The sequence below is a fragment of the Thunnus albacares genome, chromosome 5 (genome assembly GCF_914725855.1).
Source record: "Thunnus albacares chromosome 5, fThuAlb1.1, whole genome shotgun sequence".
Taxonomy (NCBI): Eukaryota; Metazoa; Chordata; class Actinopteri; order Scombriformes; family Scombridae; genus Thunnus; species Thunnus albacares.
In genome coordinates, this window is record NC_058110.1 from 12,611,172 (window position 1) to 12,638,216 (window position 27,045).

General features: G+C 36.9%; 2 protein-coding genes and 1 long non-coding RNA gene across 3 annotated transcripts; all 3 read right to left on the reverse strand.

The window, feature by feature from the left end:
- Positions 1-1,257: 1,257 nt before the first annotated feature.
- LOC122982264 lies at positions 1,258-7,420 on the reverse strand. The gene is made up of 6 exons (XM_044351450.1): positions 7,383-7,420; positions 7,067-7,171; positions 6,775-6,879; positions 4,962-5,066; positions 2,720-2,824; positions 1,258-1,366 (listed from the first exon to the last, which is right to left on the reverse strand). Exons 1-6 carry the CDS (start codon positions 7,418-7,420, stop codon positions 1,258-1,260), a joined length of 567 nt encoding a protein of 188 aa, XP_044207385.1.
- Positions 7,421-14,354: 6,934 nt separating this feature from the next.
- Positions 14,355-14,860, reverse strand: LOC122983211. Its single transcript, XR_006403625.1, has 2 exons — positions 14,768-14,860; positions 14,355-14,447 (listed from the first exon to the last, which is right to left on the reverse strand). It is a non-coding gene; the product is annotated as an uncharacterized LOC122983211 (long non-coding RNA).
- Positions 14,861-15,246: 386 nt separating this feature from the next.
- LOC122983209 (NLR family CARD domain-containing protein 3-like) lies at positions 15,247-26,754 on the reverse strand. The gene is made up of 7 exons (XM_044352990.1): positions 26,129-26,754; positions 24,693-25,436; positions 19,446-21,243; positions 18,361-18,537; positions 16,895-17,071; positions 16,202-16,248; positions 15,247-15,824 (listed from the first exon to the last, which is right to left on the reverse strand). Exons 1-7 carry the CDS (start codon positions 26,517-26,519, stop codon positions 15,298-15,300), a joined length of 3,861 nt encoding a protein of 1,286 aa, XP_044208925.1. The 5' UTR covers positions 26,520-26,754; the 3' UTR covers positions 15,247-15,297.
- Positions 26,755-27,045: the final 291 nt, after the last annotated feature.

Below are 27,045 nucleotides of genomic sequence, written 5' to 3' on the forward strand. Positions count from 1 at the left end.
CATAATAAATCCCTGGAGTGTGGTTGAAGCTTGCCTGCTAAACTCACATGCATAAAAATGATGCATGTGCCAACTGCCATGAGCAATTCATACAGATTCATACAAGGAAGTTACACCTTAAGTTCCAGGAAATGATATGGTAAATGACCGGAAGTTACACTGTAAAACATGGGCTGTACCATAAAGTGTTACCAAAACACCACTGCATCCATCGACTGAGTCCATTAAACTCATCAGCCCACAATGAGGTTAGCCCAGCGGCTTGTTCCCTGGCGTTATAGCACTTTCTCCCGGTCAATCTGACATGGGTCCACCCTCGGATTTATGTGCAATTTGTGAACCATCTTCACAGCCAAATTTGTAGGTATTTCTCTGCACAGTTAATAATGTAAAATCAAGGTTCTTCTCATCAAAGTGGTATGGATAGTTTTCTTGTTTGGAATACAATTTAAGGACAGAGGTTTCTGTAAAATGTGTAGACTTGGTTTATTGTTAGCTGACCAGTACTGAAACAACAAGGGGCAGAAGGCTATAATGAATGCTAGAGAGGTATGTTATATGTGCGTTAAGAAGTTAACGTCCTCTCTGCTGTCTGGGCATATATTTAATTGCCACTTTGTGCAATCAAATTGTTAATTAACAGTACCGTGCACTGTAGAGCCGATATACTGTATTTTAGTCTGGACAGGCTATAAAAAACATTTTTTGTCTATACTGTTGTGTAAAGCCTTACAGACTTATGATGTTCTGTTGGTTGAGCATGTTGGATAGGCAGTGTTTTCCTGTTATTGCCTTTGTGATACAAACTTAACTGGTTGCTGGTTTTTCAGTTTGTCTGTTTGTTCTTTTTTCTTCTTCTAACTTTCAACTTTAATTTTCTGAAAAAATATAGTCCAGCCACTTTTGTATTGGCCCAATCAAAATACAATTTCTGCCTACGCCACTGCTGGATGGCTAAGATACTACAATACCCATGAGCCTCAGCCACCGTTGCTATGGAGAAGAAGCCAGTCTGAGGCGCAAGGGAGCAGTAATGAATTCAAAAATAACACTTTGTTGTTAAAGTTGTAAATGATATACAAACTTGCTGAATTCATGCAAAAGTGGCCCAGAAATGAAAAGCAAACCAACTCACGCTGCAGATTGTAAAATCAGTTTTCTCAACACCATAATCTTTAGCTTCTGGTTCTAATCCGTTGCCTTGTTCTCTCTTCCTCTGAATCTCTGTGTATCAAACATCTAAGATTACAAAAACCCTTACCCCGATAATCCTTTACTGAAATTGTAAGGGTCATCCCTGGATCTGTCACTTTTCATGGAGACATCGCTGGGTGCAGGAGAGACTGGTCTTTCTTTCTCATGCGAGCTTTAACACAGATTTAAAAACAGTTTTTACAATGCAAACATTAACAGTTCTAACACCTTTGACATTATTTTTGAGCTTTACAGTGGGAATATTTCAATTTATATGTCAAAGATATTCTCTTCAGTTCTTTTTCTCTCCATTTCTGAATCTCTCTGTATCAAACATCCAACATTTCAGAGTAACACTAATCCCAATATGTGAAAGAGAGTGTTAGTCAAATTCCTTAAATCTTGTTCTTTAGTGCCCACTGCCTTAATTTACTTTTTGCAAAATTCTTCACTAATCCGTTGCCTCTTTTTTGTTAGCCTTTACACAATTTCTGTTTTCTACCTTTATTTAGTACAATAGAAGTGGCTTATTTGCAGTCAAGTGGTTTCCGATATAGTAATTTTTAGCTGAATATTCTTTGGATATCTTCAAAAGAGAACACATGTTGGTGTTTTTCTATTGTTATCAGACAAGACCATTGAATCCTGTCTAAAAATTTCAGAAAACAAATCTGATTGGTCTTAAAATATGATTACTGGTCATATCTATATAATTTCCTCATATAGGACATGACTATCAGATATCATCAGATATGACTTAAAATCCAATGATAATATATTGAGATATCAAGACAGCAGAAATCACTCATGTACATACTTCAAACATGGTAAGTGGTCATATCTATAAAATATCCTGACATGAGACATGACTAATGAATCTTCTGCAGATATGACAGTTGTCCATCTCTGACTAGATATTATCCAAATATGAGATATTTTGCATATAGTATCTGGGAAGACATGAACTCCAGATACTAGCAGTATAAAGTGGTCCCAGTCTGGATTTGGATAAGCTCCGAACATGAAATGTGTGACTCTCATGATTGGAGAGTATCCACTATGCATACCATCATATTTGCATCATATCTTGGAATATGCAGGCAATAATATCTCTGGATTCTTGGGGTTTTTGCACAGTTGTTCTGGAAAAATATAGTCCAGCCACTTTTGTATTGGCCCAACCAAAGTACAATTTCTGCCTACGCCACTGCTGGATGGCTAAGATACTACAATACCCATGAGCCTCAGCCACCGTTGCTATGGAGAAGAAGCCAGTCTGAGGCGCAAGGGAGCAGTAATGAATTCAAAAATAACACTTTGTTGTTAAAGTTGTAAATGATATACAAACTTGCTGAATTCATGCAAAAGTGGCCCAGAAATGAAAAGCAAACCAACTCACGCTGCAGATTGTAAAATCAGTTTTCTCAACACCATAATCTTTAGCTTCTGGTTCGAATCCGTTGCCTCGTTCTCTCTTCCTCTGAATCTCTGTGTATCAAACATCTAAGATTACAAAAACCCTTACCCCGATAATCCTTTACTGAAATTGTAAGGGTCATCCCTGGATCTGTCACTTTTCATGGAGACATCGCTGGGTGCAGGAGAGACTGGTCTTTCTTTCTCATGCGAGCTTTAACACAGATTTAAAAACAGTTTTTACAATGCAAACATTAACAGTTCTAACACCTTTGACATTATTTTTGAGCTTTACAGTGGGAATATTTCAATTTATATGTCAAAGATATTCTCTTCAGTTCTTTTTCTCTCCATTTCTGAATCTCTCTGTATCAAACATCCAACATTTCAGAGTAACACTAATCCCAATATGTGAAAGAGAGTGTTAGTTAAATTCCTTAAATCTTGTTCTTTAGTGCCCACTGCCTTAATTTACTTTTTGCAAAATTCTTCACTAATCCGTTGCCTCTTTTTTGTTAGCCTTTACACAATTTCTGTTTTCTACCTTTATTTAGTACAATAGAAGTGGCTTATTTGCAGTCAAGTGGTTTCCGATATAGTAATTTTTAGCTGAATATTCTTTAGATATCTTCAAAACAGAACACATGTTGGTGTTTTTCTATTGTTATCAGACAAGACCATTGAATCCTGTCTAAAAATTTCAGAAAACAAATCTGATTGGTCTTAAAATATGATTACTGGTCATATCTATATAATTTCCTCATATAGGACATGACTATCAGATATCATCAGATATGACTTAAAATCCAATGATAATATATTGAGATATCAAGACAGCAGAAATCACTCATGTACAGACTTCAAACATGGTAACTGGTCATATCTATAAAATATCCTGACATGAGACATGACTAATGAATCTTCTGCAGATATGACAGCTGTCCATCTCTGACTAGATATTATCCAAATATGAGATATTTTGCATATAGTATCTGGGAAGACATGAACTCCAGATACTAGCAGTATAAAGTGGTCCCAGTCTGGATTTGGATAAGCTCCGAACATGAAATGTGTGACTCTCATGATTGGAGAGTATCCACTATGCATACCATCATATTTGCATCATATCTTGGAATATGCAGGCAATAATATCTCTGGATTCTTGGGGTTTTTGCACAGTTGTTCTGGAAAAATATAGTCCAGCCACTTTTGTATTGGCCCAACCAAAATACAATTTCTGCCTACGCCACTGCTGGATGGCTAAGATACTACAATACTACTGCAGATTGTAAAATCAGTTTTCTCAACACCATAATCTTTAGCTTCTGCCCACCGTTAGAGGAACACATGACCAAATTTTAAGCTTGGTGGTAGGCTGTTTTGTTGAAATGCACTGGGTACCGAAGGATTTCTACATAATCTAAATCTTTATTTACACAGTCTTGTACCTTTGACTTTTTATGAAAGAACTAGATATTTTCTAACACAGCTGTTCATCTTTTGTAATGATGATTTAACTGGGAGAGTTTCATGTCAGTTCAAGCCGTAGAAGTGCTCAAACTGTGAGTCAGATAACATCGTCTATCGGAAAAATCAATGGGATTTCTGTTTCTGGAACCAGCGACACCTAAACTAGAAGAGCATTACAAGACCATTATTGTTCAACTTCAAGATAGAATTGACATTATTTCTCCTAATATGTCAAAGTCACTCTCTTCAGTTATTTTTCTCTGTTTCTGAGTCTCTCTGTATCAAACATCCAACATTAGCAAAATATCTTACCCCAGAACTCCTTTACTGAGGTTGTAAGGTTCATCCCTGGATCTGTCACTTTTCATGGAGACATCACTGGGTGCAGGAGAGACTGGTCTTTCTTTCTCATGTGGGCTTTAACACGGGTTTAAAAATAGTTTTTACAATGCAAACATTAACAATCTAACACCTTCAACATTATTTTTGAGCTTCACAGTGGAATTATTTCTCTCTATGTGTCAAAGTCAATCTCTTCGGTTCATTTTCTCTCTGTTTCTGAATTTCGCTGTATCAACCATCCCACATTTTAAGGTAACACTTATCCCAATACCCCTTTACTGAAGCTGAGAGGTTCATTCTTGGATCTGTCACTTTTCATGGAAACATTGTAAACTGCAAGAGAGACTGGTCTTTCTTTCTCATGTGGATGTTAACAAACATAACAATTACAATTTTAACACTTCTAACATCTTTAACATTATCGTTGAGCCTCAAGGTAGAATTTACAATATCTTTCATATGTCAACTCTCTTCAATTTATTTTCTCTCTTCCTCTGAATCTCTGTGTATCAAACATCTAAGATTACAAAAACCCTTACCCCGATAATCCTTTACTGAAATTGTAAGGGTCATCCCTGGATCTGTCACTTTTCATGGAGACATCGCTGGGTGCAGGAGAGACTGGTCTTTCTTTCTCATGCGAGCTTTAACACAGATTTAAAAACAGTTTTTACAATGCAAACATTAACAGTTCTAACACCTTTGACATTATTTTTGAGCTTTACAGTGGGAATATTTCAATTTATATGTCAAAGATATTCTCTTCAGTTCTTTTTCTCTCCATTTCTGAATCTCTCTGTATCAAACATCCAACATTTCAAAGTAACACTAATCCCAATATGTGAAAGAGAGTGTTAGTCAAATTCCTTAAATCTTGTTCTTTAGTGCACACTGCCTTAATTTACTTTTTGCAAAATTCTTCACTAATCCGTTGCCTCTTTTTTGTTAGCCTTTACACAATTTCTGTTTTCTACCTTTATTTAGTGCAGTAGAAGTGGCTTATTTGCAGTCAAGTGGTTTCCGATATAGTAATTTTTAGCTGAATATTCTTTAGATATCTTCAAAACAGAACACATGTTGGTGTTTTTCTATTGTTATCAGACAAGACCATTGAATCCTGTCTAAAAATTTCAGAAAACAAATCTGATTGGTCTTAAAATATGATTACTGGTCATATCTATATAATTTCCTCATATAGGACATGACTATCAGATATCATCAGATATGACTTAAAATCCAATGATAATATATTGAGATATCAAGACAGCAGAAATCACTCATGTACAGACTTCAAACATGGTAACTGGTCATATCTATAAAATATCCTGACACGAGACATGACTAATGAATCTTCTGCAGATATGACAGCTGTCCATCTCTAACTAGATATTATCCAAATATGAGATAGTTTGCATATAGTATCTGGGAAGACATGAACTCCAGATACTAGCAGTATAAAGTGGTCCCATTCTGGATTTGGATAAGCTCCGAACATGAAATGTGTGACTCTCATGATTGGAGAGTATCCACTATGCATACCATCATATTTGCATCATATCTTGGAATATGCAGGCAATAATATCTCTGGATTCTTGGGGTTTTTGCACATTTGTTCTGGAAAAATATAGTCCAGCCACTTTTGTATTGGCCCAACCAAAGTACAATTTCTGCCTACGCCACTGCTGGATGGCTAAGATACTACAATACCCATGAGCCTCAGCCACCGTTGCTATGGAGAAGAAGCCAGTCTGAGGCGCAAGGGAGCAGTAATTCAAAAATAACACTTTGTTGTTAAAGTTGTAAATGATATACAAACTTGCTGAATTCATGCAAAAGTGGCCCAGAAATGAAAAGCAAACCAACTCGCGCTGCAGATTGTAAAATCAGTTTTCTCAACACCATAATCTTTAGCTTCTGCCCACCGTTAGAGGAACACATGACCAAATTTTAAGCTTGGTGGTAGGCTGTTTTGTTGAAATGCACTGGGTACCGAAGGATTTCTACATAATCTAAATCTTTATTTACACAGTCTTGTACCTTTGACTTTTTATGAAAGAACTAGATATTTTCTAACACAGCTGTTCATCTTTTGTAATGATGATTTAACTGGGAGAGTTTCATGTTAGTTCAAGCCATAGAAGTGCTCAAACTGTGAGTCAGGTAACATCAATGGGATTTCTGTTTCTGGAACCAGGGACACCTAAACTAGAAGAGCATAAGACTGTTATTGTTCAACTTCAAGATAGAATTGACATTATTTCTCCTAATATGTCAAAGTCACTCTCTTCAGTTATTTTTCTCTGTTTCTGAGTCTCTTTGTATCAAACATCCAACATTAGCAAAATATCTTACCCCAGAACTCCTTTACTGAGGTTGTAAGGTTCATCCCTGGATCTGTCACTTTTCATGGAGACATCACTGGGTGCAGGAGAAACTGGTCTTTCTTTCTCATGTGAGCTTTAACACGGGTTTAAAAATAGTTTTTACAATGCAAACATTAACAATCTAACACCTTCAACATTATTTTGAGCTTCACAGTGGAATTATTTCTCTCTACGTGTCAAAGTCAATCTCTTCAGTTCATTTTCTCTCTGTTTCTGAATTTCGCTGTATCAAACATCCCACATTTTAAGGTAACACTTACCCCAGAACTCCTTTACTGAAGCTGAGAGGTTCATTCTTGGATCTGTCACTTTTCATGGAGACATCGCGGGGTACAGGAGAGACTGGTCTTTCTTTTTCATGTGGGCTTTAACACAAATTTTAAAAAGCTTTAGAGGCTCAGTCACACCAGGGAAGGTAAGAGCAAAAAGTTTAACATCACTTTAGAGCTTCCTGTCTTAACTTTATTGTGTCACTTACTTAATAGTAAATACTGTATTATTCATCATTTACTTTATATGACTTGACCTTCACATCCTAGTGAGGTGAGACTGAGTAGATTTAAAAGTTTCACTCACTTGTCAGCTGATGTGTGACTGCCTTGTTCCTCAGACATACTGGTTTTACAGGAATCGAGACTGAATACAACGGTTGTTGTATGTTGTTCCTTTCTAAGATAATTACATTATTTGCAGCTCCTTCTCTTTTTCACAAAGCTGTAGTCCTCTTGTTGTTCTTCTCTTCATCACAATGGCTGCCCATCATCTTCTCTAGAGCACAGAGCAGGTTTTAAGGCAGTCTCTCTCCATACTAACCTAGTCAGAGCCCTCTCTGTCCCCAGACCCACTCATTACTGGACTCAGACCTTCATCAGTGTTTCATTTGACACCAACACTGGACAAAAAAAGACTCTCACTGTGTCACCAGCCACAGTAAAAAATTTCCCTGAAAAATAAAAATAAGTCACTCAGCTCCTCTGATTCCTTCAAGAGCAATCGAATCAGAGTCTAGTACTATCTCGTAACGTCTCAGAAGGTTATTGTGGGAGGGTAAAGTCAGTGGTTTATGATTAATAAAATCAGTGTGACTGTAATATATGGACCTTGACCTAGATATGTCTTGATGATAGGAAGAAGAATTTTCCTTCTCCTATTAAATGTACCTTTGTACCCTCTGGCTCTTTTTTTAGAGCTCCGTCAGCCAAAACTAACATATAAAACACTCTCATCCCCTCTGCCATCTCTCAACTTCTGGTGGTCTAGAGTACAAAAACATTCTCAAGATCCAAATTCTAAAAACTTCAAAATTTTACATTATGTAAAATATATATATTTATGTATATATTTTGTAAATGTTTGTTTTAAAGTTATATAATTAATTTATATACTATGTTCCTTTATATTTATTTATATATATATAATATATATTTATATGTGGTGTTCAAAAATGCCCTTGAACTAGTACAATCATCAGTTACTTTCTCTATTTTGTTCTTTGTCTTCTGCCTCCTGTCTTTTTCTTTTCAGAAAAAATTGGATCATTTATTCAACTTGCTGCCTTTTAAAAAGTAGATTCTCCAGGACACTTTTCACCAGGAACAGTGCATTGTACATGTATCTGTTTTTTGAATGTTTATATGTATTTAGTTGGTCATCATGCAGCCCCCATGGGCACTATGATCTCCTGAAACACGGGCAGTTTATTTTTGACCATGACATGATGACCGTGAAAGCTCTCTGATATCAAAATCGTGCATTAATAATCTAAAATGGCCTGACAAGCATTGTGGTTGTAACTTATGGGCTGCCCATAAAAGGACACACTTATACACAGACACACACACAGTATTTTGTCTGTTCCTCCTCATCAATATCCAATGACATTCCTGATTTGACTGGAACTGCATCTGGGCAACTTCTTCCATTTTTGGAAAGTAAGGACATTTTTTTCAGTCCTTGATTCTTCAAAAGGTTACTTTAGGGTTAAGACTTGGTTTGGGGTTGAAGATAAGAGTTACATTTGGTTTCATTAGTTACATTCAGCTGTGATAGTTAGAGATGAGTTTAGGGGCTAGAGAATGGTTTATATCAATAACAAGTATAGAAGAGCACACAGTCAAAGTGATGTGAGCAGAGTGTCCCTGTTCTAAAAGTGTGTGTGTGTGTGTGTGTGTGTGTGTGCGTCTGCATGTGTGTGCACGCATCGCCACTCATGAGGTCCACATATACACAATGCAAACACAGAAAATGACACGCACACACACACACAACCCTGTAGACCTGTGCTGAGTTTTGTCTGACAGCGCGTGTGGGAGCGGCCATATGTGACTTCACTGCCACACACAGGCCACATTTTGCTTTTAAATGGGTTTCAGCAAAGCAGTTGTAACACTGTGTTTGTGTGTGTTTGTGTGCTCTTGTACATCTACCTTTGTGAGGACCAATTTGAATTTTCGTGCATGGACAGACCATAAAGAGTAAAATTCAAAGTTCACTAAGACTGAAGCCAAGCACCAGAATAATGACCTTGACTTCACTGCCTTGTACACTGTGTACATACAGTCAGTACCTGTTCACCTCTTCCCTCCATGTCTTTTTATTACCCATGCAGCTCATTGACCCCTCATTACCCTTCCACCCTGACTCACCCCTTCCCTCTCCGCTTTCTCTCTCCTTATCTCTTTATATCTGCAAACCTTCTACCTTCTGCATGCCACCCTTAAAAAGAATTATATTGCACTTCCATGAAGTCAAAAATTTTTAAAAGACGGGTCAAAATAGATACAACAAAGGCCGAGATCTTGACACTTAGTTCCTACTCTGAGTCAAGCTCTAAAAATGCCCACACATTCCCCAATGTAGTTCAGTTTTTATTGAAATGACATCTTTCTGTAGTAGTTTCCTGCAATGAATGACATTACATGCTTACATTTATTTCCCAAAACCACCAGATCATACTTCACAACCGTACAACTGCAGTACCCTCCAGTCATGCATTGGAGAAAGTATGTATCAAAAAAGTAAATTAAATGCCTCCAAGCACCAGAACATGTCAAATATCACAAGTTGAGTATTTTAAAGGGGGAAATTTTAGGTTTTCCATCTTTCATGTTTCTCTTCTACCATTGTTTCCCCCTCATGTCTCTTCTCTGTCTTGCATTCATATTCTGTTTGTCCTTCCCCATTCCTGAATCAATTTCCTTTTTATTACCAGTAGCTCACTGAGCCTTCATCAGCTCTATACTGTTTCTCTGTTTTCAGACTCCCACTTTTTCAACCCTGACTCATTTATTACCTCCTTTTCCTGTCTTTCTTTTTCTGTTAGCTTTCTACCTTTGAGATTTTATTACATCTGAATTCTACACCTATTTTTTTATCTTTGTTTTCATACATTTTCCTGTGTTTTAGTTTACTCTGTTTTCCCTTTGTCTGCTCCATTATTTACATGATCATGATCATCATCATCATGATTTACATGTATTTGATTCTATAGTTTTATTTGTTTGTTTGTTTCATTCCCTTTTCTTGCTGATTTATTGCCCTCTTGAGTCATTGATAAACTGACCAATTTGTTGCCAGAGCAGTTGCCATTTTAGCGTTGTGTAAATAGAAACAATATGTTTACTTATTTATTTATTTATTTAACCAGGAAGTCCTTGAGATTGAAATCTCTTTTCCGAGGGAGACCTGGTCAAGACAGCACACCAGTTACAGTTGGAAACACAACAGATGGGGAACACAAACATCAAACACACACAAGGAAGAGACAAAATCCAGCTCAGATAAGGCAGTTGCAATTTTCAGTTAAATGGACTTTTAACATGGCTTTACATTTTTCCAAGGGGACTGGATTATTAAAACGGCGTATGCTCTACAGATTATTCCAAGTCCAGGGAACAAAGTAGGAAAACACTTTGTTCCCCAGCTCAGTACAAATCCTTGGAGCCTGGTAATGAAGCCACCTGGTGGAACCAAGTTAAAGCCTGCTGGAGGTCTGCGTCAAGAGGTGACACAGGTGATGAGGAGAGGAGTTTACCCAGCATGGCTTCGTACACAAGAATATACAAATGAAGTTGTCTACATAGATTTAATAACAGCCAGTCTACCAATTCATAAAGTCTACAATGATGAGTACAGGAACCAGAGTTGGTTATAAATCTTAGTGCACTGTGATGCAAGAGGTGGAGTGTACAAGAGGCAGCTTGATGTAGACAATATCACCACAGTCCAAAACACATAAAAAGGTGGCCTGCACAAGTTTATGTTACTAAACTTTGTTACTAACTTACTTAAGTTTCAGCTTCTTCACAAGATTTTCAATGTGTACTTTGAAAGAAAGTTTGTCATCTAACCAAATACCTAAATACTTATATGATGACACTTTTTCAGTTGAGTTCCCATTTAAAGTGTACAGATTTTTGTTACCTAGAAAAAGTCATGAATTTAGTCTGAAGCTGTTGAAATGCTGTCTGATGCTCATTAATGGCTTTACTTAGAGAAGGGGCAACTGAATACGCCACTATCGTCTGTGTAAAGGTGCAATTTAGCACTTTGCAATTTTGTTTATAGAAAATTAAATAGGAGCTAAAAACAAACCTTGGAGGATTTGATTTTCTGTTAATGTTTTGACTAAAATTTTGACCTTGGCTTAGTTGTTGCATGCTGTCATTTTTTATTTATTAGCAACAGCAGAATTGTTTGTTTGAAAACATACATTGAAATTAATAAATTGGTACCTTTTAAAAATAGCAGATGCAATTCAAAGATTTTTCCAAATATGCATTATTGTTATTATTATTCAATTTATGTATTTCTTTAATATGTTTTTTTTTTTTTAAGATTTTTAGTAGTAAATAATTCTACAGTAGAACATGTTCACTCCAGACAATGAGCACCAACAGTTGAAGACATATTGTTCATTTCTGTGTTAAAACTTCTGAATAATTGTTACTTCAGTCCAGATGCAGGAACATTTCCTGCAAGAATACATTTACGGGAGAAAAGATAGATGATAGACCTTTGCCATGTTGAAACCAGATAAAAGAGACTTATCAAACTGTAAAACCTTATCACTAAACACAGAGACTATAGCCGTCATTGGAGTAGAAACATAACTGATAAAAAAAGCAGGATGTGATACAGAGATTAATGAAAACTCGTCACATCAATAGCAGCAATAGGGTTAATGATAAACTAGATCATAAAATAAAAAAGGCTTACAAACATGTAGCCACTGTTTTTATTGACACTATTTAGCTCTTGACTAAAATGTGTCCATCTACTGTTTTGTAGGACACATTTCATGCTGCAAATTTGTTTTGGCAAAATTTCTTAATAATAGCAAAGGGCAACAACCAAACACTAACGTTAATTACTTGTGTGTTGTAGTTAAAACCACTGATGCTAAAGTCACTTTAAATAGGAAAATTCTGCAGCTCTCAGTCATTTACAGATTTACTCAAGTCATACTGTTTTATGGTGTGAGTGGTTATTCATACCCCACACAACCACAATTTGCAACGTTTCTACATGGCTTCCGTTGCTGCAGGTGAGCGGCTCTACTAGTGTCATTGTTACCGTCTTGTACTTCTAGCTGGAAGGAACCAAGCGTCCTAAACAGAGGGGGGGGGGGGGGGGGGGGGGGGGGGGGGGGGTAAATTTTTTCTTAAACATGAGATGCACATTTGTAATCCAGATGGAGGATGTGTATTTCTTTGCCTCTCAATACATTACTTTAAACAAAAAGGTAACACTTTATAATACAGCCCGTGTTTTACGGTGTAACTTCCCATCACTTAACATGTAATTTCCCAGGCTGTCTTGATCGTTCCCACTCACAACAGATAGAGGGGGTTTTACTCCGCGTATTTCCTCGTTCCCAAGAAGATGGGAGGTTTGGGTGCAGAAACTTGTGCTGCAAGAAACACAGACACTATAGATGTCTCTGGAGTATGAATTTGCCGGCTGTGCAAATCAAAGAAAAGGTTGTGTCTAAAGAAAAGCAGGATGTGATACAGAGAACAATAAAAACTTAGAAGTGACTATGTATGTGCTCTGCCACAGTAAAGTCATTACATTTGTACTTTTAACCTCGGAACGTTTTGTCATGTGATGCAGCTGAGCTGGTCAGATGAGCCACTTTCAAATGACTGCATTTGACTGTCACTGTGGTGTCAACTAAACTGCCACATCAATAGCAGCAATAGGGTTAATGAAAAACTGGATTGTAAAGCTCACAATATGTAGCTACTGTTTTGATTTTTTTGACTCTTAAAAAAATTCCTTATGTCCATGTCCTGTTTTGTAGGACGCATTTCAGTGCTGCAAATTTGTTTTGGCAAAATGTACTAATAATAACAAAGGGCAACAAGCTAACACTAGCCTCTATTTGTAGTGTAGTATGTGAATTGGCCACAGGACAAGAACCAGAATTTCTTATTTGAGCAGAAATGATTAAATACTGTTCAGGATATTTGAAAATTTGTTTCTCAATGTTTAATTTTGAGACTCAAATTATTGTGAGGAAAGTGGAGTCAAAATCAAAAATGTTGGGTAACCATAGCAGTCCCACAGATGAAAGTGGACCAAATAAAATTGAACATAGTGGGCTTATTTTAAGATTAAAAAGCTTAAAAATTTATGGAAAACACCAGTAGACCAACATCATAAATAAATGGACGGAAGGGGTAATACAGAATATCATCTTGAAAATGTAAAAAGTATAGCTCTAGAAGATAAGACATGACTCTTCTCTTTTCCCTTATTTCTGTTTTGCTCTTTTGTTATCTGTATAGTGTGGAGGATATTAATGGGAATAATTTTTCCCCTCAGTCTCAACAATATATCTGTCAGTCTAAATGTGCTGTTTCAACATCACATAATTTACTATACTGTTACTATACTACATAACACAATTCAACAAAGCCCACAGCACAATTGGACCCAGACAGAGGGAAAGGTGACAACTGCTTGACTGTAATGTTCTGAGAAAGAGAGACTTCAAGTGTGGCCTCTCTGAAACAACTACAAACAATTCTGTCTCCCAACATGATGGGACAACACTTCATACAAACAAGCATTATGCCACCTTAAGTCCTTCAGGTTCAAGGTTCAGCTTTATTGTCATTATACAGGTTTACACAATGTAGTCTTTGCCCCCTTCATGCTATACACAGAACATTTAAATAAAACAAAGAAATCTAAGAATAATAAAATAAAAATTAAAATAAGTATCAAAATAAAACAAGATAGAATTAAAAAAAAGAGCTGTAGTAATAGTAGCACTGACAGAAGAAAGAAAAAAAACTATATTTACAATGGAAAATACTGTATACAGTTATACATATATACACACACATACCGATCAGTTTAGATCAATAACTGAAGGTTTTTCAATCACAGCGTTTTTCAGGCATAACAAATTAAATGACAGAAACCAACAACCTTTCCATATCTTTACACATCATAATCTTATTAGTTTTTTACTATTTCAGTGTTTAGTATATTTTACAGTTTCACAGGTACATAAATATTCCAAAATTAAATTTTTACAGTTTTTCTGTGACATGTTCCATTTTTATTACAGTCCAACACATGTTCAAACATTCTAATATGAAATACACTGTAGAAGAAACTGATTTAAAACTTGAATACAACAAAACTACTCCAAGAGACAGGAGTAAAGCTGAACAAATGCTATACTTTTGCTCCTGTCTTTATGATCGTATCAGCAGCATGTTTACCTTCTTCTCTACTTTCATTGATTTAGGCAAAGTTATAAAGTAAGAATAATACAGCAGTTATATAAGTTCACAAAAACAACTAGCCACAGAGAAGTCTGTTTAAATAGTTGTCCTCTGAGGCATCAAAATGGTTTTAATACTGTGAACACGATATACATGAAAAGAAAACATTTGTGATTAAAAAAAAAAGAAAAAGTGTTAATGTTTTGCATGCAAAGAAACTTAACCAACATGCTGTGAGATGTCTGACAAACAGGTAAAATATCACAGTTTTACAACAATTGAATGTACGTATATATAATGTGATGGAGAAAACTAAGTTTTTTTTTTAAAACTGCAAAAGTTGATCTGGGTCGTTAACATCAGAGCCTGACCAATACTGAATTTTTGGTATTGACATTGATATGTTGGCTGATAATCTTATACCTACAGAATATATACATAAACACACATTTTTTGCAATGATCCCTCCAATGTGATTATAAAACATTTGTGTCAAAGATACAGTATGTTATGGAGACATATTTTTTTACAGTTTAACAATTAACTTTATTGTATAAAATGCCGTCAGTGCACTGAAACAGTAAACTTTACTGGGAATTTAATAATTAAAAATAACTATGAATAAAAAAACACATAGAACATGATGAATTATTCATAAAACACTGCCTATCTGCTGCTGCTATCTATCAAAGTGTCAAGTGAAGCATCTACTGATCACTACATTACACTTTTCCCCATCACAGAGAGGTTCAGCCTATCTTACATAAAGTCACAGAGCCCTTCTTAAACCAGAAGCCTGGGTATAGAGGTTCTGTGAATTTGGTGTGGAAGGTGTGTATGAGGTTCAGCTCTCCAGATGTGACACTGTAATAAGTCAGAGTGCCACCTTCCCAATCCAGAAACACTGCTATTTTTTGGCAAGGAGGCACTGTAATATCTTTGAGATCCTTCCCATGCATGGCCTTGTATCCAGTCTTTGAGCAGAGCAGACTCCAGGACTTCTCATTGCATCCTAGGCCACCATCTCTGTCCAATGTTCTACCCACTTCTTTATATGCCACTGCGATGCTGACCGTCCCTCTCCACTCCACCTCCCAGTAGCAGAAGCCTTTCAGGCCTTCCTCACACAACACCTGATTCCGCTTAAACCTGTCCTTGTTATCAGGTTTAAACATCTTCTCCTTCACAGTCACCATAGTTTTCGCACCCTTGTTCCCTTCAGAGAGAACAAGCCTGCTGCTTGCTGTGTTTTCATCAAGCCTCAGATCTTCACAATCTGATAAAAAAAAACAGACAACATATCTTTCAGCATGTTTCTTTTTGTTCTGCATTTAAAAGACTATAAAACATTGAAAACAATTTAAATAAGCCAAAAACAAAAAAAAATCAAGATATGTCATATGTCTAAAGGAAAGTAGATATGAATTTGACTTGGATCTGAAAAATAAAATGACCAACAATTAAAAAAAATGTCACATGGTAAAAAGGCAGACTATCATGTCACTGTTTCAACCGAACTATTGTGGTGTATACATTATTAGATCCTGTACGCTACCAGTGAAGTTTGGTGACAAACATCTAACCCTCATTTCAAAATTATCAGACATCAGCTTGGTGTCTATACTGAAGTGATAAAATATTGGAAACACTCACACTTCTTCAGCCCTAGCTTTAACCGATGTTCTCCACCATGGTCCAAACTGTACAAAATGAGGAAACAAACAGAAATTTCCAACTTCAGTACAATATTTTGAAAAGTCTTGATATTTGCGGCTACCTTCCAAATTGCCTTGGGGGGTAACCATAAGACCTCATATATAAATACGTATTCACCTACTGTTCTTATACTTTAGAGAAACACTGATTGCAAAGACTTTGAAACTGTTGCCATCTTTAGCATCCTAGCTAACTGTTAGCATGGTGAGTGAGAGGAAGCAGAGCATAACAGCTCAGCTGTAATACACAATACATTACTTCCTATTAAAAAGAATGAGGCTGCTGAGCTATTAACCTTATCTGCACTGCTTGTATAGGCTAATTTTGTACTGAACTGAACATGATAGCTTGGACTAGCAACAGACAGAATGTACTACTGAACTTTACACAGTCAGAATCAGTGCTGGACATCCCGTCTGTATGAACAATTACACTACCGCTTAGCTAAGATTATCATGAATTACATAGACAGTCTATATACATAGACAATCTTTGAACTGTACTGAACTTAATGAGTCACAAGATTTTGCTTTAGTGCAGATGTACAGTAGTCTCAGTATAACCTGCTTTAGGAGAAGCAGCTGTATGCAGACATACAGTATAAGCATATATCCTGACATCTTAACATACCAGAGTGTCTTCAGCTTCATATTTGGATCCTCAGCTATAGCAGAGAGCATCATCGCCCCATTGTCTCCAGGATGATTGTAACTCAGATCCAGGTGTTTCAGGTGGGAGGCCGTGTTGGACTTGAGAGCTGAGGCTATTAGAGAGCAGCCTTTCTCTGTCACCTGACAACCTGACAGCCTGCAGACCACGCACACACGCACGCACACACACACACACGCACACCTTAAGTTAAGAGATGATTGTGCAAATTTCTCTCTCTGGTTATCATGTATACAACACGTTTTATATTAATGACAAATGTTATTTATACATTTTGAGAAACATGTTGCTTCAAATTCTGTGACTGCATTTTCCAGAAATATCTAAACAGCTGGAGTCAAATGTGTGACCAGGCCCTATGAAGAGTAAGTTTTATTGAGAGCCAGAGAGAAAAGGGAATCCAGAGGTAAGAAAACCTAATTGTGCAAAAATGCACATGCAAAGTCTTTAGAGGAGCACTCACTTTCCTTATTCTGAGTTTTGTTATTTGTGCTCTAAAGATGCAAATTTACCCATGGCCCTGACCATGGCTCTGAAATATCAGTAGCCTAACTGTGCTGTGTATTGATAAATTCATAGCACTGTCCGTGGTGCTGAAGTAGTAGACAGATTTGTAATTGCACTTTTTTCTCTCAGTCCCGCCCTACTGTCTGTTTCGTTTTGGGCCTGTAATATTCTCTAAACTATATACTATAAATACTCAATTCTACACTATATTGTAGCCTATATTCTTATATAGAGTAGTGTCACCTTTATGATCAAACTGACAAGTAGCAATGTGTAGTTGCAAAAGAGCGAGAGGATCATAGAGACACACTGCTGCCTATGGAATTCCTATACTATTTCTATGATCATTCAGTAGCGACTGTGCTGCTGAAAATACACCCCCAGACCAAGCCACCTCTGTAACAAAATATTTTAGGGTAGACATGACTACAGATATAGTTTTTATTATAGATGTTTGGTGTATCCTGGGAGTGGGACAGGTAACGTGACTGAGCAAATTAACCTGCACTGACCACAACACACTCAGCTCCTACAATTCCATAATTCGAGGTAAAGTTTATACTGCCAAAACTATGGTGCGTTTTAAAAAATAAGCATTATTAAAATGCTTAATGTCGACATCCAGTAAAAGCCTACACAAAATATGAATTTAGCCTAAAAGCAGTTCTATTAAATAGAAATTATAATCGCAATTCTAATATCAAGAGTTAGGCTAGGCCTATATGATAATCCTGATTAGGCTGCTGGGGTTAGGGTTAACCCTCCCATTGGGCCATCCCCCCTTTTAAAAATGAACAAATCACCCACTGACTTTGGGATAACTTAATCTAATCATAGCATCCTCCCATCCCTTATACTGATATTGTGTGGGTTTTTAGACACTCACCATAAAATGTACAGCAGATGTAATGTACACTTACTTGAGAATCTCCAGTTTACAATGTAGACTCTCTAGACCATCAGCAAGTAGCTGCACACCTGAATCCAGCAGATCATTATGACTCAGATCCAGCTCTGTGAGGTTAGAGGAGGCGGACCTGAGGACTGACGATGACAGACCTTTGCAGGATTCATGAGAGAGCTCACACCAACTCAGCCTGTGAAAATATTGGTAATCAGAACCCTACTAGAAACATCTGCTGTGGTAAAGTAAAAAAGTGTCAATAGTGGAGCTACAAACTCATTCCTCACACATAATTCAGCAACACCACAAATAGGAAGCTGGTGTTCTGCTGGCCGATTGTGTTAAAATAATTTTGCTTTTGAGATGGTTCCCACCCTGACCCTTTTTGGAAGACACCCCTCTGACACCAGTGGATAAGCAGAGCTCTTTAATTGGGCAAGGGCTGAATTCAAAGGCAGTAAAGGTAAATAAGAGAGAGACATACATCAGAGAATGGTGTGGAAAACTGTTTCATTGTAAGACCAGTGGACCTTGATGGGGGATGATGGCTGGACTACTGAGCAGGTAATAGCATTCAGAGGAAACTGCCTATCAAGCCAGTGGGCCCAGGCAATATAGGCTAGCCTGAGCAGAGACAATGTAGATATAAGTTCTGGTTAAGCAGCTGAGTATCTATTCTTTGCTTTGGGCAAGGGTAGGAATCAAAGGCATTTCAAGGTATGTTTGGTCAGGGACAGAGGGCTCAATAGATTTATGACAGCACAGCCTGATACCTACTGTAGGGCCTAAAGATAGGTCATCATTCCACAATTGGGCTTCCATAGGATGGCTCACAAACTTTTGGTACATTTTACCATTAGTATTGATAAAACATGGAGTGTACTTGTAGCCCACCCTTCCCACATGGGCAGACACACAGGAGGCCAAAATTAAACAGATTTTTACCTGCTTCATTTGCCTAAATGTGACTTTTTGTTAGCCCATTTTGAGCCCCTAGCAAAATAGCAAACAGTCATTGGTTTGAAGATTTACTTTGATTGCTGCATATAGCAACATAAAAAAATCGTACTTGCAAGAGAAATCATTTTTAAAAGTACTTACAAAGTAGTTTTAGAAACTTTGACCACCGGCAACATTCCTAGAAGAACTCTTTCTGATTTCAGGTACTTCTTCAGATCAAACACGTCAAGGTTCTCATCTGATGTAAGCAGCGCAAAAGTCAGAGCTGACCACTTGTAGGCAGAAAATTTTTCAAAAGCCAGTGTTTTTGAGTGCAGGCACTTTTTGACTTCTTCCATAAGAGAGTCCTCATTCAGCTCATTCAGACAGTGAAAAAGATTGAGGTTTTGATCTGCATCACTGATCTCTTCCCTGATCTTCTCTTTGATGTACTCAATTGTTTCCTTGTTGGTCTTGTTGTTATTTTCTGTCTTTTTCAGCAGCTCTTGCAGTAGAGTCTGATAAGTCTCAAGAGAAAGCCCAAGCAGGAAGCGGAGAAACAGATCCCAGTCTCCATTTTTGCTATCTAAAGCCTTGTTCACTGCTGTCTTATAGAAGTCTGATGCAGGCAAGTCTGCAACAGTTGAAGCAGGTTTGATAAGCAGATTTTCACCTGTGTTATTGAATGTGTGAGAGACGTAAAAAGCTGCGAGGAACTCTTGAATGCTTAAATGTACAAAGCAGAATAATTTCTGTTGATACTGCCCATGGCCTTCTCGTTTGATCTGAGTGAATAATCCTGAGAAAACTGCACTTTCTGTGATGTCAATCTCACACTCTGTTAGGTGTTCTTCAGTGAAGATAAGGTTTCCTTTTTCTAGCTCTGCAAAAGCCAGTTTCCCCAAAGATAGGACTGTTGCCTTGTTCCTTGTATTCCAGCATGATTCTGTCTCAGAACTCTCACCGACCTCGTCTCCACCATACTTCACATTAGCCTGTCTGCATTGCAACAGAAGAAAGTATATGTACATGTCAGTCAGAGTCTTGGGCATCCTCTCTTCTTGTTTTCGGCTCACAAAGTCCTCCAAAACTTTTGCAGTCAACCAACAGAAGACTGGGATGTGACACATGATATAAATGCTCCTTGATTTCTTCACATGTGAGAGGATCTTTTCAGCTAGATCCTTATCACTGAATCTCTTCCTGAAGTACTCCTCCTTCTGCTCATCATTAAATCCTCGCACTTCTGTAACCCGGTCAACTTTAACAGCAGGGATGTTGTTGGACGCTGCCGGTCGGGAGGTGATCCAGATTTGAGCTTTAGGAAGAAGGTTTCCCTGGATGAGGTTTTCCAGCAGAACATTCACTGACGTTGGCTTTCTCACATCTGTCCAAGAATTACATTCACTGAAGTCAAGATTAAGGCGACATTCATCAAGGCCATCCAGGACGATCAGAATTTTATACTTGTTATAGTCAGTTATTTCTGATGTCTGCATAACTGGGAAGAACTGATGAATGAGATCCTCTAAACTATGTTCGTTCCCTTTTCTCAAATTCAGCTCTCGGAAAGGAAGTGGAAATGTATAATGTATGTCTTTGTTGGCCATACCCTCAGCCCAGTCCAGCATGTACTTCATTGAGGCAAATGTTTTTCCAATGCCTGCCATTCCAGTTGTTAGCACAATTCTGATGGGTTTATTTTCTCCAGAAGGTTTGAAGATGTCATGATATTTAATCGGTGTTTCTTCTCTCATTGGTTTAAACTTTGCATCTTGAACCTGTCTTGCTTCATTTTGACGATTGACGTCTCCCCTCTCACCCTCTACAATGTAGAGATCTGTGTAGATCTCATTCAGTAGGGCAGATATTTTCTGCTTATCAATCCCCTCAGACACAAGATTAAATTGCTTCTTCAGCTGAGATTTGAGTTTCCATTGACTTACGACGTCAGGCTTCACTGTAAGAAAAAAAAAGTTATTGTGGACACAAATTAGCCAATAGTTGTGATTATTTGTTTGGACTGCAATCATAGTGCAGTTTATTAATCTTAACCATAGCACCAAGGATTAAGTGGTTGTTGTTGTATTTGTTTTTTTTGATACACTATGTTTAGAACATGGCAAATGGACTCATATGCACCTTTCATGTTGTTTGTACTTTCTCTAGTGTGAAAACATTTAAATATCATAGTAAGAACAGGCTGAATATGAGAATCATGTCCAGTGTTGGGCAAGTGACTTGAATTAGGCTACTGTCAATCATTTTGGATACTAAGCAATCACTCAATCAATCAAGTTACCTAACCCTCTGATACACAACATGGTTCAAGGGTGATTGATATATATATATATATATATATATATATATATATATATTGCATGTTATGCATTTTATTACTCAATATTTAATGAATTCATCAACTTTGTTTGTTCATCAAGTTGTTTTTTAACATGACACACATTTATTGTAATGTTATATTATTCTATTTTTACATAAAAAACGTTTTTGTATCACTAACCCAAAACTGCACAACATGGGTCAAAAATGACTCATATGTATTCTCATTGGAATTTGATAGGACACTTTTATTTATTTACACATTTGCAATAAGGAACATATTTTATTGTGGACCACTCCCCTCAAGGTCACAGTTTCACCTTTCTACAAGACTGCCTTATCACAACTGTGATCCTGGTGTGTCATTTTTGACCCATGTCTGCAAATTTCTGTTAGATGTGTAAATAACATTACTTTCCCTACATAGCAAGACAGAAATGTTAATATAATGACTTATAATAATACAAAATAAAATGATTAATTATTTCATAAAATCCTGAGTGATGACATAATTTTGTTAAAAAGATATTACAAAGAAACATTCAGCTATGTATCAAATAACATTGAAAATGAATGTGGGTCATTTTTGACCCGTGTTGTGCATTAAAAGGTTTTGAATATGTTGTGCATCAGAGGGTTAAAATGCAATCACTTACACATTACATATCACTTTCAAAAGTAGTTACATTCCTTTACTAATTACTCAACAGCAAAAGTAATTAGTTACATTACTCAATATTTTTTTCGGCACAGCTCCGTCAAAGTAGTCTTTTAAACTATTTAAAAGCCTCCACATCCACGTGTTACATCTTCTGTGTTTGACGTGTAGAAAAAGAAAAGAAAATGTTGTGGTTTAACAGTCAGCCAGCCCACAGTTTGGAGGTATCTACTGACCATCAACAGTTGGCTTGATGTTAGCTGCATGACTACGTGATGTCCTATCCTCTCAGTGAAGCTGCATTGTTCTCACACCCTCCAACTCTAAACTAAAACAGCTAGCTAAGAAGACACAACATGCAAATAAGACAAATTTGCAATTCCTGGACAGATCCAAAACTGACATCAACCCTCCATCTAACTACCGAAAAGACAGCAAACATGTCGACCCCCTAATTGTCAAAGTAATGCAGTAATTCATAACTACTCTACTACTACTTTGTGTACTGTATTGTGAAGTGTTACCTGATAGGAATCATGTCTGGTGAGAAGTGCATAATAACTTTTTAGGATTTGAAACTCAAAGTCAATGCCTCAGACTTGACTTGGGACTTGCATCACACATGATTTTTCATATCATATGTTAAAGGGGTTGGGCAAAACATAAGGAAGGATAACAGCTGGTTGAAAGTCATTTAAAGTAACACTTCTCTGTCATAGATTCTGTATTATTATTAGTATTACGCTTTGCAAAGAAAGCTTTTTTTTCTGGGATTCTCAGTTTTCATTTAATGGCAGTTTTGAACATATTGGCTACTTCTTAGCCTTTGTTTTCTTTTTACTGTGATTGTGTAATCCTACCAAAATATTGTTAAGTTAATGTTAACTTATTACTTTATTACTTATGTTATCACAGATAGCATAAGATTTTTTCTCTCTTCATGGGAACTGTGCTGCAAAGGGAGAAAATGCTGAAGTTACTGAGCTCTCCTTAGAATGGAGGATTGCCAACCAGAATGGTGAACTTCTGATCATTGTGTCTAAAATTTGTCTGTAGAAATTGGTGAGCCAATGAACTATGATTTCTTTTACTGGTGAACTGTTAAACTTTAAAACGGGTCGTTATTTTGGCTAGTGATAGCAATGCACACAGTATGCTCATGTTGTTGTTGGATGGCTAGCAAATGAGTTAGCTAAACATTTGGCATTAAAGTCTGTGTAAAGGAAAATCTGAGATTTCTTCTGAAACACATTTATACATGTCAGAAAATAATTGCTGAAAACATGTGAAAAGACTGAACTGTGTAGTACTGAACAGTGGAGTTAGACCGTTAAACTGCTTTTCACCATTTCTGTGTTCAGGATTTTTTTTGGCGGGCCTGAAATGGTGGATTCATGACGTAGAGGGGTGGCTAGCATGATCCCTACCCTAACACTATATAAGAACTAGAGTGCCTTGACATCAGCTGGGTGTGTAGCACAGATGTATAAAGAGAACTGGATATAGTGTCAGACGCGGGGCCCCGTTCATTCCTATGAAAGTTGCTCAGTGGTGCATGAAGCCGAAAAAGCCACTTCCCACTGTAAAGAATTACGTGAATGAAAACATACTGTGCACACTCTATGGGCCGCATGCACCCATGGAGCATGCTCACCAGAGACTTCTGTAAAAACTGAGACAAGTTTTGAAAAAAAGAAAGTCAGTTTCATTTCAAAAAAGAAAACTGGCAATAGCAAAGCTGTTCAAAAGCATCATCTTCCCTTAAAACGCTATTGCACAAGTATTTAAACTTGATGGCTGCATTAGAGAACATGGTTATGTGTGGAGTGGTGCTGATTTTTTTTCTTTTTGCTTTAATCTCTCTCTCTCCCTCAACCAAAATATACCATAAGATGTATTTTTAATTTGATTTGTCAGTTGTGCATGTTATGTTTTTGTTTTGTTTAACTTTATTGTGTAGTGGATGCAATGCATTTTAATACAATTTTTGAGCCGGCTCTGCACTGTCTTGACTGTGTAACCTGAATTGTTGTCAGTGATGACATTAACTCTAGGGTGACTTTTTCCCTATATTCTCATCCACTGTAAATCCACATTTTGAAGTTGATATTTGAAAACCTTTCTTTCCAGGGGCACGGGGGGTGGCATGCCTCTGAACCCCCCTAGGGGGGTTGTGTCTTTGTCACTTTTTTCATCCCTTATGAGTTTGGACCCCTGAGTAAAGGAAAAAATGTTATGCCTAAAATAATTATTGCACCCTATCCAGAACCAGGACAATGCTATTGAGATCATAGTTGTGGTCTTTTTTTAAATTATTTATAGTAGTTATAGTAGTTTTGGCAAAGACTTGGTTACAATTACACACTTATTTATGAAGCTTTCACAGCCTTCATCTACTTTTATAAGCTTACCTCGTATTTGTGTCTTCTTGTCAACAAGTTTATCAGGCAGCTTTTCAGCAGCTGAAGGTCTGGAGGTTATCCAGAGCTGAGCAGAACGAAGCAGGTTTCCTCTGATGAGGTTTGTCAGTAGAACATCCACTGAGGCCGGTTCTCTGATATCCATCAAGGTGTCATTGTTGTCAAAGTCAAGAGGAAGTTCATAGTCGTCCAAACCATCCAGAACAAACAGAACTTTGAAATTTGCATAGTTAGAGATTACAGATTCTTTGGTTTCCTTGAAGAAATAATTTAGAAGTCCCAACAAACTGACCCTTTGCTTTTTTATCGAATTTAGCTCTGAGAATCTGAGAGGAAATATAACCTCTAGATCATCTTTGTCATTGCCAGTAATTGCCTTTGTTGAATCAATCGACCGAGTGGAAAATGAAGGCTGGTTTTCATTTTTAGCCCACTCTTGTGTGGATTTCTGTGCATGGAAGGATTTTCCAATACCAGCTTCTCCAGTGGTCAGCACGGTTCTAACTGTCTGGCCTTTTTTACATTTGAATATTTCAGATATTGCATTCACTCGTGTCACTGATTTCACCACAGTCTGTCCATTGTTCTCTTCATCATTGATCTCTCCACTTCTGTCTTCTTTCATAATGTGTTCTGTGTTTTGCTGGTCAGGATGATTTTTGTCTTCAACATGAGTGTTTTCTTGATATCTTTTCTTCAGGTTTGATACCAGCTGCTGCCGCCGCTTCAAGGTCTCTGAATAAACAAAACAAAGTTAAGCACATTATTGATGATGACAAATGCAGTGTGAATCAATTATCTTTAACAATTTGTCAATGAATCCATTAGCTGATTGACAGCAGATTAATTGCCAACTATTCTGATAATGGATTGATAATTTCAAGTAATTTTAAAGAACAAATATCAGAATTCTCTTGTTTCATGTGAATTATTTTGTGGTTTCTTTAGTCTTTTATGACAGTAAACTGAATATATTTGGGTTTTGGACTGTTTGCACCTTCGGCTTTGGAAAACAGTGATCAACATTTTTCACCATTTTCTGAAATTTGACTGACCAAACAACAAATCAATTAATTGAGAATATTAAGCAAATCATTTGCAGCCCTAAATGAAAGTGATTGTTTTGAACAAAGTTCAATAAAATTATTCACAGTACAACACAGTCACAGTCAAGTAATACCAAAATAAAATTTTAAAGTAACCAATGTTCAAAAAATATTTCACTTTGGGTTTCTAATTAAATGAATCTCAGTAAAGATTATAACATTTTGAAATAATAATACAATTTGTCATGTATATGCTTTTGTAGTATTTGATTACATTCCTATTTCCCAGTCTGACCAAAATAATGACATTATACAGATCACAAAATGCGAGTGATCAAACAGAGTATGAGCCATGAAAATATGTTAATCATAGTTTCATACCTTGACATTCTGTCTCTTTGTGAATATATTTTGTAGGAATCTTGTCAACTCCTGAAGGTTGAGAGATGATCCAGAGACGAGCAGAGGGAAGCAAATTCCCCTTGATGAGGTTTGTGAGCAGCACATCCATCGAGGCTGGCTCTTTCATATCAGACAGTTCCTTGTTCTCTTCAAAGTCAAGAGGAAATTCACATTCTTCTAAGCCATCAAGGACAAAAACTACTTCACATTCATGATAGGAGCAAACTACTGGTAGTTTAATGCTGGTGAAGAAATGGAGCAAATCCTCCATGCTTTGAACTTCATCTCTTTTTGAATTGAGCCCGCTGAAATGGAGTGGGACTATCAAGTCTATGTTTTGGTTTGATTTCCCGTTTGCCCAGTCAATCATGAACAGCCTTGTTTGGAATGTTTTTCCAATGCCAGCCACTCCCACCGTTAGCACTGTTCGCTCTTTTTTTTCCCTTGAAAGATTAATTATTGCATCGTATTTGATCTGTTCATCTGTCTTGTTTTTGACAGCTTTTATCTCATAGAGTTCTGAGTCAGTCTCATGTTGACTCCATTCCACTTCACACTGACTGAGGATTTTCGTCTTCAGGTGTGACGCGTATTTGGATTTGGCATCTTTCTCTAAAGTGAGAAAATATAGAAGAAATTATTCAGAGACTTCAAGAAGATAGTAGTAATGACTGAATTTTGCATTCTTAACTAACGTTTAAAAAGTTGTAACTAATGGTTTTTATTAATGGTTAATAAAGGTTTTGATAATACTTTGTAGATCACTTATTAGATTGCAAGATTCTAAAAAAGTTATAATATATACAATTGTTTTCCTGTTAATTTCTGACATTTTCAATCCAATTAAAATGACACTGATATTATAATCAGATAATCTCTGTGTGGGTTTACTTGAG

Coding starts and splice junctions, on each gene's coding strand:
- LOC122982264 (XM_044351450.1), bottom strand. CDS start 7,420: ATGTCTGAGGAACAAGGCAGTCACACATCAGCTGACAA. Junction 7,172..7,382: donor AGTCACACATCAGCTGACAA/GTGAGTGAAACT, acceptor TTTGTGTTAAAG/CCCACATGAAAAAGAAAGAC. Junction 5,067..6,774: donor CTCAGTAAAGGAGTTCTGGG/GTAAGATATTTT, acceptor TCTGTGTTAAAG/CTCGCATGAGAAAGAAAGAC.
- LOC122983209 (XM_044352990.1), bottom strand. CDS start 26,519: ATGATTGACTGGGCAAACGGGAAATCAAACCAAAACATAGACTTGATA. Junction 25,437..26,128: donor CAAAGAGACAGAATGTCAAG/GTATGAAACTAT, acceptor TTGTTTATTCAG/AGACCTTGAAGCGGCGGCAG. Junction 21,244..24,692: donor CAAGAAGACACAAATACGAG/GTAAGCTTATAA, acceptor TTTTTCTTACAG/TGAAGCCTGACGTCGTAAGT.